The sequence below is a fragment of the Trichoderma evansii genome (genome assembly GCF_050947405.1).
Source record: "Trichoderma evansii strain SZMC 28006 chromosome Unknown GGI43scaffold_1, whole genome shotgun sequence".
Taxonomy (NCBI): domain Eukaryota; kingdom Fungi; phylum Ascomycota; class Sordariomycetes; order Hypocreales; family Hypocreaceae; genus Trichoderma; species Trichoderma evansii.
This window is the reverse complement of record NW_028145205.1, coordinates 1,361,528-1,373,536: the sequence shown is the minus strand read 5'-3', so window position 1 is coordinate 1,373,536 and position 12,009 is coordinate 1,361,528. Positions and strand designations below refer to the sequence as shown.

Sequence of the window (12,009 nt, the reverse complement as noted above, 5' to 3'; positions counted from 1 at the left end):
CGGTTGTGCAACAACACCAAAGCAGTAATGAGACGATTGAAATGCCCTCCTGTGATAGGCGCAGACAAGCATGTAAGTATGTAAGAGAATAAAAAGGAAAATTTTTGCATTGGCCATTAAAGGAAACTTGTGGAAATTCCATGGAACGCAGATTTTCTTCATCAATTGGCTTGGGACACATGGCAGACACCTCAAGCAAGGGATCATCAGACGAAAGTACCAGTGATCAGCCAGCCGATGCTTCCAAGAGCCCTTCGTGCAGGGCATCTTCCGAGACCGAACGCCCTCCCTCGATTTTGCTCCCAATCCCAATTCAATTCCCCTTTTCGCCCAAAGACGCCCTCAACGTCCAGCCTGCCAACCTTTTCTGTTACAAGAGCTGAGAGCAAGGACTGCAGCCCAAAACGATCTTCGACGACCCCTGGAATCTTCTATGGGGGAAATGAGATGCAACGCAACGTGCTTGGTGCCTTAGGCCACAAAATGACAACATTGGAACAGTGGGAGTGAGTTAAAGCGGGTCTTGATGCTGGATTACGCAACAGGTCTAGCAGGGCTTTGACGGGGGAGCTAGGCGGCATGTGGTTAGTCGCCCGCATTATTGTGCTCCAGCGATCATCCCCCCTTTGACTAAACTCCTACAGAATATCGAGGTACAAAGCTATCATGGAACTGCTGGTGCAAGTGATATACAGTGATATACGACGTGCTACCTACATACATACCTGTCAATCGTACGCAACAACTAGTCTTCCTCTAGGGGCAGTACCGGGAGCTGATCATAGCAGATCCACCATCGAAAAGTCGCTCTTCTGTCGTATTTCGCATCTTCTGAGAGCTCCAAAACTGCCGTCATGTGGACTTTGTGATGATGGTCCCTCCTCTTCTCCCAGCAAAAAGACGCAGCGGGTGGCACCACAACGGGTGATCGCACACACATGAGCGATGCGGAAGAATTAGGAGGGTCAACCGCGATACAAGTGATAGTGTCTCCTTAGCATGGCACGACAGTCGCTTCGTCGACAGCGCCATTTTGGCTGGCGAGCTGCACAAGCTACAGTATGCGGAATGGTGCCAAGTTTGGCGCAAGACGGGATGGCGCCAGGATCATCCAAGACTACCATCGAAATGAACAGAAAGAAGGAGAAAAAAAGCCACATCGTATTAGGTGCAGATTCTATTACGAAGTTTGTATGAACTACCATACCAGCTCTCAGATCGTCGCACGGCACCTGCTGCACTCATACGTACGTACCACAGCCCTTGAACAGGTAACTCCTGGGATGCTCCGGATATTACCAGTGTCTATCTGCCCCATACCGCAACGGCCAGCGGCTGAGTGGGTAGCATTCGCTAGCGATAGTGCACGATACTGGTGTTATCAAACTAGCTGCTGCTGCTACCTCGCACATACAGTACTGCTGCTACTGCGCAGCTTGGCTTCGTGTTGCTGCTCTTCAATCCTCGGACATGACCGCTCCAACGGCTCACGCGGATGCCTTCAAGGCACCCTCCTCCGGAGCTGTCCTTTGTCACAGCAACCGCCGTGCCTCGAACAGGCAGAGAGGCGAAAAAGAGGCCACGGATGAAAACCACCATCTTCGAGGTCGGCGGCGTAGGACTCAGTTGGGGACAAGGACACAGTCAACCTTTCTCTTCCCCCCTTGTCGATGCAGTACGACGCCCAGACTACTTCGTGCACCTAACCGACATCTACCTGAGGCGGCGCACTTGGATCATGATGCCTATTGGCCATCGTCAGCCATGGCGAGGCGGCAGTACGGTGATCACCCTCTCAGATCTGCCTTGATAGGGCGAGTCTACCAACCACTAGTGAGGGCTTGGCCGCTCCTTTCTCCAAGGATGGAGGACGCCAGCGATTTACCCCCAATGTTTCCCGGCTGCAATTTTGATGCTACTGGTAGTGTTTTGTACTAGTAGTTGGCTGCGTCGACGACACAATCGCTTATAGAGGCCGTAGTGAGGAGCGTAGCCATGTGGTCTGGCCTGGGTTGCTATCAAGGGACAGTGTGGGGACTAGGCAAGACTATGCCGTTTCTGATTTCACTTGCATCCGGGGGGCTTGGAGCTTGCACCGGATTGGTGCATGGCGGCCGCTACTACTTCGACAAGGGACCATGGTTAGCCGCTGGCAGCTAACATCACCATCATTACTCTGCCCACCACCACTACCACCACCCAGGCAGATTTCGAAGCCATGGTCCGTCATTATTTGCCTCCTCAGCGTTTCCGTTACTGCTACACAAGGTGAGAGCGATAGAACAAGACGCACTAAGCTGCTTGGCGAGAGTTGGAGAAGGGCCCTAAGGGGTCCATCCCTCTGCCCACCACCTAACAAGGTGAATTACTATCCGGCCATAACCCAAGGAATCTGCTCTTAGCTCGAGAATTTCGTGTGCGTGGCCCGCAGAGGACGCAACTCCAGATTCGCGCTCCATAGCATGCACTAATACTACTCCAAAACTGTTCGTCGCAAACTTGAGGTTTTGTGCAGGTGTACTTGCTGCGGGGACCACATACCTCACCTTGCTGCATACAAACAAGTACAAGTCCTGTTGATGATCATCAAATCAAACTTACTCGCCGCATCTCCCGAGTCGTCGGCAGCCGTGAAGGGAAATTGTCAGGGAATCTCCGGATCACCCAGATCGGTGCTAGTCCTGGTATTGCTAATAGGAGCAATACGATGCTTTGCTAGCCGAATCTATTATATCGCAAGTGGACAAGTCATCGGTGAACACATGGCTTCCTTTCTGCTTCTACTCAGTACCTACAGTATCCGACAACGAACGGACCCCTGGGAATTTACGTGGCAGGTGGATCAGAGAGGGCCCTCGCTTGCAAGTAAGGTACCCTCTTCCAAGCGGAAGCGACTGCGTGCATTTCATTTGGCATGCCGTGGCAGCTTCCCCGGGGCTGCTGTGGGGAGTTTTCTGCCGGCTGCGGAGGCTAGCTTTCGATATACGGCTTTGCAATTAGGGGATTTTGTTTTTTCTTGGGGAAGTGGCCCCTTGGCGTTGGCTTGAAAGATGATGGGGCTTTCTGGAGCATTGCAGAGAACTTGCAGGACGCAGTCGCATTCCGTGGCCCGCGCGAACTGACTTGGAGCCAGGCTACAAGTATACGGGGCAGTAAGTATACAGGTACTAGTGGTAGTACGGCTTCATACCTAGTACTATTCGTGCTTTCAAAGGCGTCGTCATGCACGCTTACTTTACGTCTGGTAGCAGGCAGGCGGCCATGTTGATGTGAGACGATCTACATACTACACCAAGGGACCTCGCAGATATTGATGCGAGGTAGGTGGCTGGCTGCCTTGCACGGGAGCATTGCGACTCCGAACCTTTTGCACCCAATGACGACGATGGCTTCCTGTTGCGAGACAACCACTAGCTCCAAGAAATGCTCCGTGAGGGGTCGTCTGTCAGGCTGTCGCGGGTATCAATAAAAAATGATGGGAAAAAAGGGAGTGGTGAGCAATAGTAAAGGTGATAAGAGGGGGGGCAGTTGGTTAAAAGGATCCCTGGCGTGTAAAGGTGTATGCACCCTATTCTCCCTGCCAAGGCAATCAAGCGTAGCCGGGTGAGATTCATCCTCCGGCCGCCCAGAAACGATGCATTGAGCGGAAATACTGCCATCCCAATGGCTGTCTAGAGGCGAGAAGAGCCATTGTCGCCAGAAGCGAAGCGAGAGCCGCTGCTACCAGACTACGTAGTGGGGAACCCCATCTTTTGCCAGGAGACATCCAACCCCACGATAATCTAAGCTGCAGATGATATCACTTGGACCCTCAACTGGATTATGAACATCCTGTTCGCAGCTACGCTACACACACATAGTAGAGGTCCCTTGGATCATGCCATTGTGCATCATCGCCTGCAGTAGGAGTCGTTTGCTGCACGCGCACTTGATCCCAGAACAGGAAATATATCGGCAGTGAAGGGTCTTTTCGAACGAATGATGCAATCTCGTCGCATTGCTTGTAGCGGTGCCTTACCCTGTAATGAGCAACAGGATTGTTCAATCTTTCAAGAAAAAAAAAATAACAAACAGGTTGTCTGTGCAACAAACCGCCCTGCCAAGTTTCATAAGCTTTCTAAGCATAATACCTACGCATTTTCATTTCCATGGGGGGTCCGAGTGGGAGAGTATTTCAAGGTATTCGTGACCCCATTTCCCCATTTCGTATCCAACAATCGCCAGATGCTTACAGCACCGCCTGAACATGTGCGAGTACAACAACACCCTTATCCCACAAGACCACTAGTGCATCCAGAATATCGACCTGAGCAATACATGACAGCATTTGTGGGAGATGAGCGACAGCCGATACACTACTGGGGCCACCCATCGTCGTCCCTTGCCGTTTGGTGTTGTGTGCATCAAATGAGCACTAAGCGGACTCGGTCGCTGGAACATGCCGACTCGGAAGCTCGTTTCCCTCCCAGCGGGCGCAAAAACGAGACTGGCGGGTGAGGCCCTGAGGCAGAGCCGTATATTAGGGCAGCGCTATTGTTCATCTTACGGACCTTTGCCCAAATAGCAAAGCTTGGCATCGTCATTTACTATTTTTACAAAATGGGAATGTCACCGGAAGATACGGGGCGCCATTCTCTGCGCAGAACACAGGCCAGATCTGAGGTCTTTGGAACCCCCCCTCTCACAATAATACTATTACGACTCATCTGCGTCTACTACTAGTGGTAGTAGGTCGTTGAATCACAGCCCTAACCACCTAACCAGGGGCACTCGAAACGGGCGTGAACTGTTTCAGCCCTGGTTGATCATGACTGGCTCGTCAGATTCACTACTGACTGCCGTGGAATACGGTGGACCAGTTCTTCTCCATACCAGTTTGCCAATGTATGTCCACACACGGCGACATGTGGTACCAGCTTCGAGGTGTCTTATCCACCGAGAGCACGTCATTTTCAAAAGTGCACGGGCGATGGCATGTTTTTCTTTTTCTTGCCTCGTGTTGTCTTCCCAGTGGGCTGGTTACGATACGATATTCGTTCCCAGCACGGCGGTCACGGCCATGCGCCTTGCCGCGATGGCTTACTGAACGTCCCAGTTGGGATCTGACGGCGGAGACTTTTCTGTTCCATCTCACTGGTAACTTTGGAGAACAGCCAGCCGTTGGACGAATGAGCAGTTGGATCTGCGCCGTACGAGAGATGGGACGCAGATGGCATGCGCTAGAGCACAGGCGGCGTCAAACGCCATACTACCCCGTGCTCAAGCCCAAATTTTAACTTGGCCAAATAGACAAGAGATGAAATGAATTTGAGTGCGGCTGCCACTCACGCGGCTCGGGACTAGGGACTTTTTTTTTTTTTTCTTCCTATGCCGACTTTAAATTGAACTTGAATCATTGTGAAGGGTCCTATTGTCTCATACAAGCTGGGCGTGGTTCTTTCGAGGGCGTACCAGGGCTTCGGGAGAAGGAAAAAAAAAAAAAAGACAGCAAGGGCACGTGGGCGGCCAAAATGACGATTGGAATATCCCTGATTCGGAGCCGAGTTGAACCGTTATGGAAATTACAAGTACTAATAGGGCGTGGCCAACAGCTTGGCCAGAAAGTAGTGGAGAGAGGGAGTGTTATTTTGCCTTACTAGACTAAGGAAGGGGACTAGCACCGCTACTAGTATGGTGCGAGATGGGCTCTTGAGGCTATCTTCGAGTCACTCTTAGTAGGGGAGCCATTCTTAGCCGAATATGGGCGGGTGATCGCCCAAAATAGCTACGGGCTTGAATATGACGTATACGAGTATACGCGAAACTGTGTTGGCTAACTGCGTGGCTAACTATTGCAGAATGATGCAGCAGTCTGTCCTCTTTCCTCATAAAAATCATCGACAGCTGAACATATATCTCGTACCCCATTGAGGTACGAGTATATAAGCATTTATGGAGTGCTGCTGAGATTACTATATGGGCTGTCACTTCTCTTACAGCGCTTTCTTTTGCTCTGATTCATCGCGTCTAAGCGCTAAATGGTGCCTTGCATTGGCTTGAATGACTCGAGCAGAGACTGTTCGCCAAGCCCAAATTAGAGCTGCTGCACTGACCAACTTGTAAATGAACTGAACCATCACAACATGTTTGAGACGAGTCTCGCCATTCGCTCTCAACCATCGACCCGGCTCTCGATCAGATGGATCATCGACTAACGCTGAGGCACGCCCCGAACGAGGCCCGTTGCTAGTAGTCGCATGATCAATGCAAGTACGCAGGTACTTTGCAACTTTCGAGAGATAAGAAGCTTTTTTACACTTTAAGGCTGCATGACCATCGCCACAATCATCACCATTTCAGGAGGCGCTACCGCCACCATTTCATAAAGAATGTCAAATAGAGTAGGATTTATCGCCTCCGCCTTTCCCTTTCAGAGCGCATCCTTGGTTACGTGGGATTATCTAGGAACACCACAAGAAAAACAAGATGCCATCCCCAGAAAGACGCCCTCTTGCCTCTTGTTTCATGCAGCCTTTCCGAGTCAGGTCCCAGACTAGGACCAAAACGAGATCGACGAACCAGAAACCCTGCCCTCCCGACCCCCCTGCCCATCCTTTTTTCTTCTCTTAAGCTCTTCTAGGCTTAAAGACATTGAGCTAAGCTACGATGGTTCTAGCTGTCCATTTAGATAACTGGAAGCTAAGGAGAATAAACACTAACGCTTTTCTCTGAGCAAAACTTGTATACACGCCCCTTTCTTCGACTTCTTATAGATCCACAAGAGATTGAAGGGTCCCACCCTTTCTTCCGTTTTGAACGCTGCTGCGCGCTTGCAACTGGTGGGCTCACCTTTGAGGGCAGAGATGCCCCCTGAGTCAAAACCAAACTGACCTGACGTCTCGAATGATGAAGAAAATTGGACGTCAACAGGAACCGTATGGAGCAAAATGGAGCTGCATCAGTTTGAAATGAGTCGCTTTGGCTGTCGCACGTTTTTGACTAAGCATGCTCATTTGATGAGAGCTTCGTCTTCTCCTGTTTAATCACAGCTCTTGGGGCTGCCACTGATTCAATAGAGTGAAAAAAAAGTTTTGCGAGCTATTCCTGTCTCGGGTCTGCGGCATAATAGCAACCGATGTCTTGGAAGTGACGACATCGTCACGATAGCTCGGCGATTTCTTTACTTTTTTTTCAAGGCAGTGAACCATCCAAGTTTCTGAGTACTCCGCAGTAGCAGCGAGATCGCCCTTTGGAACGGAGCATGTGTCAAAACCGTCTAGTGTCGTACCATGAGCAGCGATAGCGGCTACCGCCAAAAAGACAACTCAAGACAAAGCTGATATCATTATGCAAATTCCAAATCTCGGCCTTGTGTGCCGTCTAGCGCGCGCAACGGATCGCTTCGGTGGCTCTAGGCTTTTTTGCTGGGTCCTCCCGACTCGTCTAAGATTGCTGCTATTCTCGGCTCTGAAGTCAAAAGAGAGCAAGGTCTATTATGGAGAATGCTAATAATATCATCTTCACACCCACCGTTAAGAGGACCAGAAAAAGGAGTACAGGAATAGAAAAGCGTCTGAAACACGGCCTGATTAATTACTGGTGGTGCCGTGCGATGTACAATGTGAAATATCGCTTGAGGCGCTAGCTTGTCATCCTGCTGGAGTTACTGAGCTAGGAGATGCATCTTTCTCAATCCGCTGCTAGAGTATCAAAATATTGTTTGCTGGGTGGGAGGGCGTCTAAGAGAGCTCGTTGGTCCAGGCTCAAATTGGGAGGGTAGCTGCTTCTTGCTGAACCATGGTGGTTTGCGTGCCTTGCATGACCTCTTCCAGCGGCCCTCCTGTCGTGGGCAGCATCTCATTGGCTGGCTGAGCTGCAAGGCGAGATTGCCATGTGGTGAATCTTCGAGCGCTCTCTGGCCCCTCCCGCCTCCTCTTTGGTTGGCTGGTTGGGGAAGAGCTGCTGCATCTCGATGGAGTAGAGCACCTAGACGAAGAAAGCAAGCCAAGCCGTCGTGGCTGGGATTAGAGCCAGCACCCGCGCCTCAACTGTAGCCCAAGCCTCCATTTTCTTAGAGCTCCTTTATTTACACACATGGAAGCCCAGGCGGAGCATATGGATCATTCACTTGATAAAGCCACTGCTCGCAAACCACTCTCAGAAGAAGGCAAGATCGCTACTGGCTGTTGGGTTGCGGGACGCCCGGAAATGGCAAGACCCCTTGCACATAACCGAGTGATCCATCTGAGCCGCAGCTCTTCTGCCTCCCTTGCAAACATGAGCGAAGCCACGTGCAGATGATGGCGAATCCACCATGGGGCATCATACACGGGTGAGCTGCGACGGCGCAGCGGACGGGCTGGGACTCCTTATTCGTGTCGGATATCGCTGTTCGAGGAAGCTTGAGCTGATTAAAAAACATTCTTTATACATAACGGCTGGATGATATGTGATAGCCTAACGGTTTGCTGCTAACTAGCACTATTATTGCTCGTATTCCGTCCTTCCCATGCCCGGTACTCCGGCAGTCGCGACGCAAGGGAGAGAGAGAGAGCGAAAAAAATGACAGGAGAGGGAGAAAGGATGGGGATGCCCAGCTCGAACGGCGTGTACCATTGGTCTGGACAGGAGGCCCTCCCTTCCTCTGCGATGTCTCGTCCAACGAGAGAGCGCGCTCTTTTTCCGCGCTATTTCTGCTCTGTCTGTCAAGGCGACGACGTCGCGCCTCGACTAGGTATTCCCGTAAAGTAGGCCTATTTGGAGGCGAGCTGGGGTTAAACCATTCTCCCTCGCTGGGCTATCAGAGACAAAGAGGGGAGGGCGTCTTGGATGGTCGCCGTCGTGGCTTGAAAAGCCTAGAACTCGGGTCGCCCTTGAGGTTGGTTCAGCTCTGCTCTGCGCGCCTTTTGGCGAGTCGAATTTGGAGAACCAGTCTAGGATTTCGGGGGTGTTCGAACTGCAAAGCTGAGATTGTGATAGATCATAATATTTCCCCGCATTCCTGGCCGCGCCAGCCTCTCTCACTCGCGCCAATATGCTAGTCCTACTCTGTTAGGAGTCAGAAAAAATATTGGCAGTGCTGCAGCAGTAGGCTCCCATGCCCCTAGTCGTTTGTCAGTGTTCAGTGTGTACGGCCTGTGCATAGTCACCGACGATGGAGGCGCTTCTTGCAGCTGTGAATGTCTTATTGCTTCGAGGGGTGTGGCCCTTGGATCTGAGGAAGGATGATATTCTCTGACTCTTCCTATCAGTCCCCGGCTCGAAACTTATGCTGCAGGCATATACTGAGTACACACTTCGTAATTCACTCGGATGGCTCCGTGCCAGCGCTGGATTTTCTTTGCCGTGGATTTTCTTTGCTGCACCCCGTACTATTTTGTTTTATGTGTGCTCATCGGTCCTCGGTTCGGAGTCCACGATGTTCTCATCTCACCTACAGAATGTTTTGAGCTGCCCTTGCGGGCTTCTGCGTCTTCTAATACATGGCTTAGACATTATTGAGACTAGTGGACACCGATAACTCGGGACAAAGCCAAACCGAGGAAGCAGGCAAAAGCAGCTGCAGCCACTAGAGGAAGGCGCCCTTTGTGTGAAAGGGCAGAATAGAGAGACTTGTCTAGCGTCGTCGTTAACTACGCCTCGGCACGATGGTCGCTTTGGTTAAAGCGTCGCGGACTAGGGACTGCTGGAAAAGCTGTCTTACCAACACCGTTATTAATACATGAAGCAAGTTCGTTGGATGAATTTTTTCCCTCAGGCAAAGAAGTTGCTCTGAATACATACCAGAGGACGGATGTGGTGGGATGGACTTTCAGGGTCCGCAGCCTTCGTGCCGTGCCTCCCGCGGCGTGTGCTAACCGACCCACCAATTCAGGACGACGATTTATCATGAATCGTCAATTTTGCCTTCGCTTGTCTGTGTCGATATGCTGCTCGATATTAAAAAAAATATTGTGGCGGTCGCCTCCAACAATCTTTTTCTCGTTTGTGGCCTGTGTATTGTGTGGACAGGCAACCGTGCGCGCTGATGGAGGGTAGCAATAGCCCTCACACCCTCAGTTCCCATGTCCCCTCTCCTCAGAAATCAATAATTGCTTCCTGGTGATGTGCATGAAATTGCCTCCCACCCTCGTCGAGCAAGGGAAGATTTGGGCTACCAAGTGCCGTTATTGGCTGGCGGCAGACTAGGTGTGGTGGGCTTTATTTTTCTTTTCTTCTGTGGTCAAGGGTTTAACCTCGCTAAGAGGAGCATATTCTCCTTGGCAGAATATCGTATCGTCAAACCTGTCACGTCGCACAAAGGCTTGGTTTACCTGCCAAAGACGAAGACATGCTATGAAACGGCGAAGCGAGCTGGGCCGGGTTCCCGTATATGGAGACAACCTGCGCAAGCTGCAAGTGCGTGTGCAAGTATGCTGCAGCATATCTTGACGCTATTTGGTAATCTCAACTGTTTGCTGTGGCGCAGACCATCTTGGCTGATTGATTTTATTTTATTTTGCCAAAAACTATGAGGTTTTGGTGTAAGTGCTAATAGTAAGCACCGTTTTCCGCCCTATAAGCACCCCGTATCTCTGTAATTACAATATCCCATCTCATCCTGGGGTTTCGGAGTACAGGTAGTAGTAATAACACTAGTACTGCCAGTACGTAATCCGGAGAGATTGATCTACGAGAGGCTGAGGGGGGAAATCTAGCAAGGGCTTTGAATTTCCCATCCCTAACGATTGTAGATTGTGTTGCCGAACTTGTACAGCGGTCGATTTTAGCGCGTCACGAAGACGACCAGACTCTCTGGTCAGTGGGCCCTTTTTTCCATTTCTCTTTCGCACAGGAGTCCGGATCCGGAGTGATGCTCCGTGAACCGCATAAACTACCGGGGTGGATGTTATTCAGCAATCTGGTAGCGCCTGTCTTTTCCGAAAAAGCACATGGAGGGCGTGAAAATGCTGACAAGGCTTCATTAGAGAGAGAGAGCGATAGCAAGGGTATGGCATGGCAGCCCAGGGGCCTTCACTGCCCTGGGAGGCCAACTGAAGCGACCTGAAATAAACCCCTGTCAAAAACTTGCTCTTGGAGGATTTACTACTGGCTCTATCTTTCCTATCTCTCTCTCTCCTACAAGCTAGTATACGGGCGGCCAAGGACTCATTCAGCTCGTCCTTCCTCAGGCTTGCTACGAGCTAGCTGGGCTCAAGATTCTAGCATGGCAGGGCACACCAGATGGCCCAAGTGTCTTTTTCGATTCCTTCTGTTTTTTTACGAGGCGTCGAACCAGACGACCTTGTTGAGCTTGGTCCACGCCTAGGTTTGCTGGCATTTGAGAGGAGAGCGTGGGGAGAAAGAGATTCTTTACTACCGAGAAGACGATCTGCCTAGCTCCCCAGCACTAGCTGAGCTGGTACGACGCTTGGCCATGACTATCTATCCGAGTGGACTAGATAGCGGACGCCATATTGGGCCGGTGGGCGGAGCGTCGATAGTATTTTCATCCATATTGGGCCTCTGACAGATGGGCTGCAAACGAGCTGAGCCAGATGCCAAGGATCCAAGATTGTCGAAGAGGCTGCTGTTAGAACCTGTCTGTTCGGCGACCGCGACGACACACTCCCCTCCTCCATGCTCGCCTTGTGGTACACTAGCGTTTTTTTTGCACAGATAGCACCACCCCTGAGTTGAGGGCGCGAAGGATCTGGACGAATTACAGTCTATTGATATTCATCGGTATGTCACTACCACTGGATTGGGATTTTGGGCTGAGGAGAAGCTTTAGGGGGGTGGTTTGAAGGAACGAATAGATGATCCTGTTGCCTTATATACGGTATGGCGCCATATACGATTTTGGCATGGCGATGGGAAGATGGGCGAGAAATGTGTACGCTTTTGGAAGAGGCTTTTGGGGATGGGGGGACTTGTGTGGTGATATTACGCCAGCACTAGTATATATGTTGATTCTCGTGGCGATGTCCTTGTGCTTGGCCATAAGGCTCCGGGGGGGTGCATGCATATACACGTATATCTGGCCTGTGA

General features: G+C 51.0%; 2 protein-coding genes across 2 annotated transcripts; both read left to right on the top strand.

The window, feature by feature from the left end:
* Window positions 1–2,490: 2,490 nt before the first annotated feature.
* Window positions 2,491–3,228, top strand: GGI43DRAFT_13206 (uncharacterized protein). Its single transcript, XM_083199182.1, has one exon. It carries the CDS (start codon window positions 2,580–2,582, stop codon window positions 3,045–3,047), a length of 468 nt encoding a protein of 155 aa, XP_083066088.1. The 5' UTR covers window positions 2,491–2,579; the 3' UTR covers window positions 3,048–3,228.
* A 6,047-nt stretch (window positions 3,229–9,275) lies between these two features.
* GGI43DRAFT_390308 (uncharacterized protein) lies at window positions 9,276–10,172 on the top strand. The gene is made up of 2 exons (XM_083204304.1): window positions 9,276–9,590; window positions 9,763–10,172. The coding sequence occupies exon 1, from the start codon at window positions 9,292–9,294 to the stop codon at window positions 9,478–9,480; it is 189 nt and encodes a 62-aa protein (XP_083066087.1). The 5' UTR covers window positions 9,276–9,291; the 3' UTR covers window positions 9,481–9,590; window positions 9,763–10,172.
* The last annotated feature ends 1,837 nt before the right edge of the window (window positions 10,173–12,009 follow it).

Excerpts from the sequence above, each read along its gene's own strand:
- GGI43DRAFT_13206 (XM_083199182.1), top strand. The coding sequence starts at position 2,580 with ATGATCATCAAATCAAACTTACTCGCCGCATCTCCCGAGTCGTCGGCA.
- GGI43DRAFT_390308 (XM_083204304.1), top strand. The coding sequence starts at position 9,292 with ATGGCTCCGTGCCAGCGCTGGATTTTCTTTGCCGTGGATTTTCTTTGC.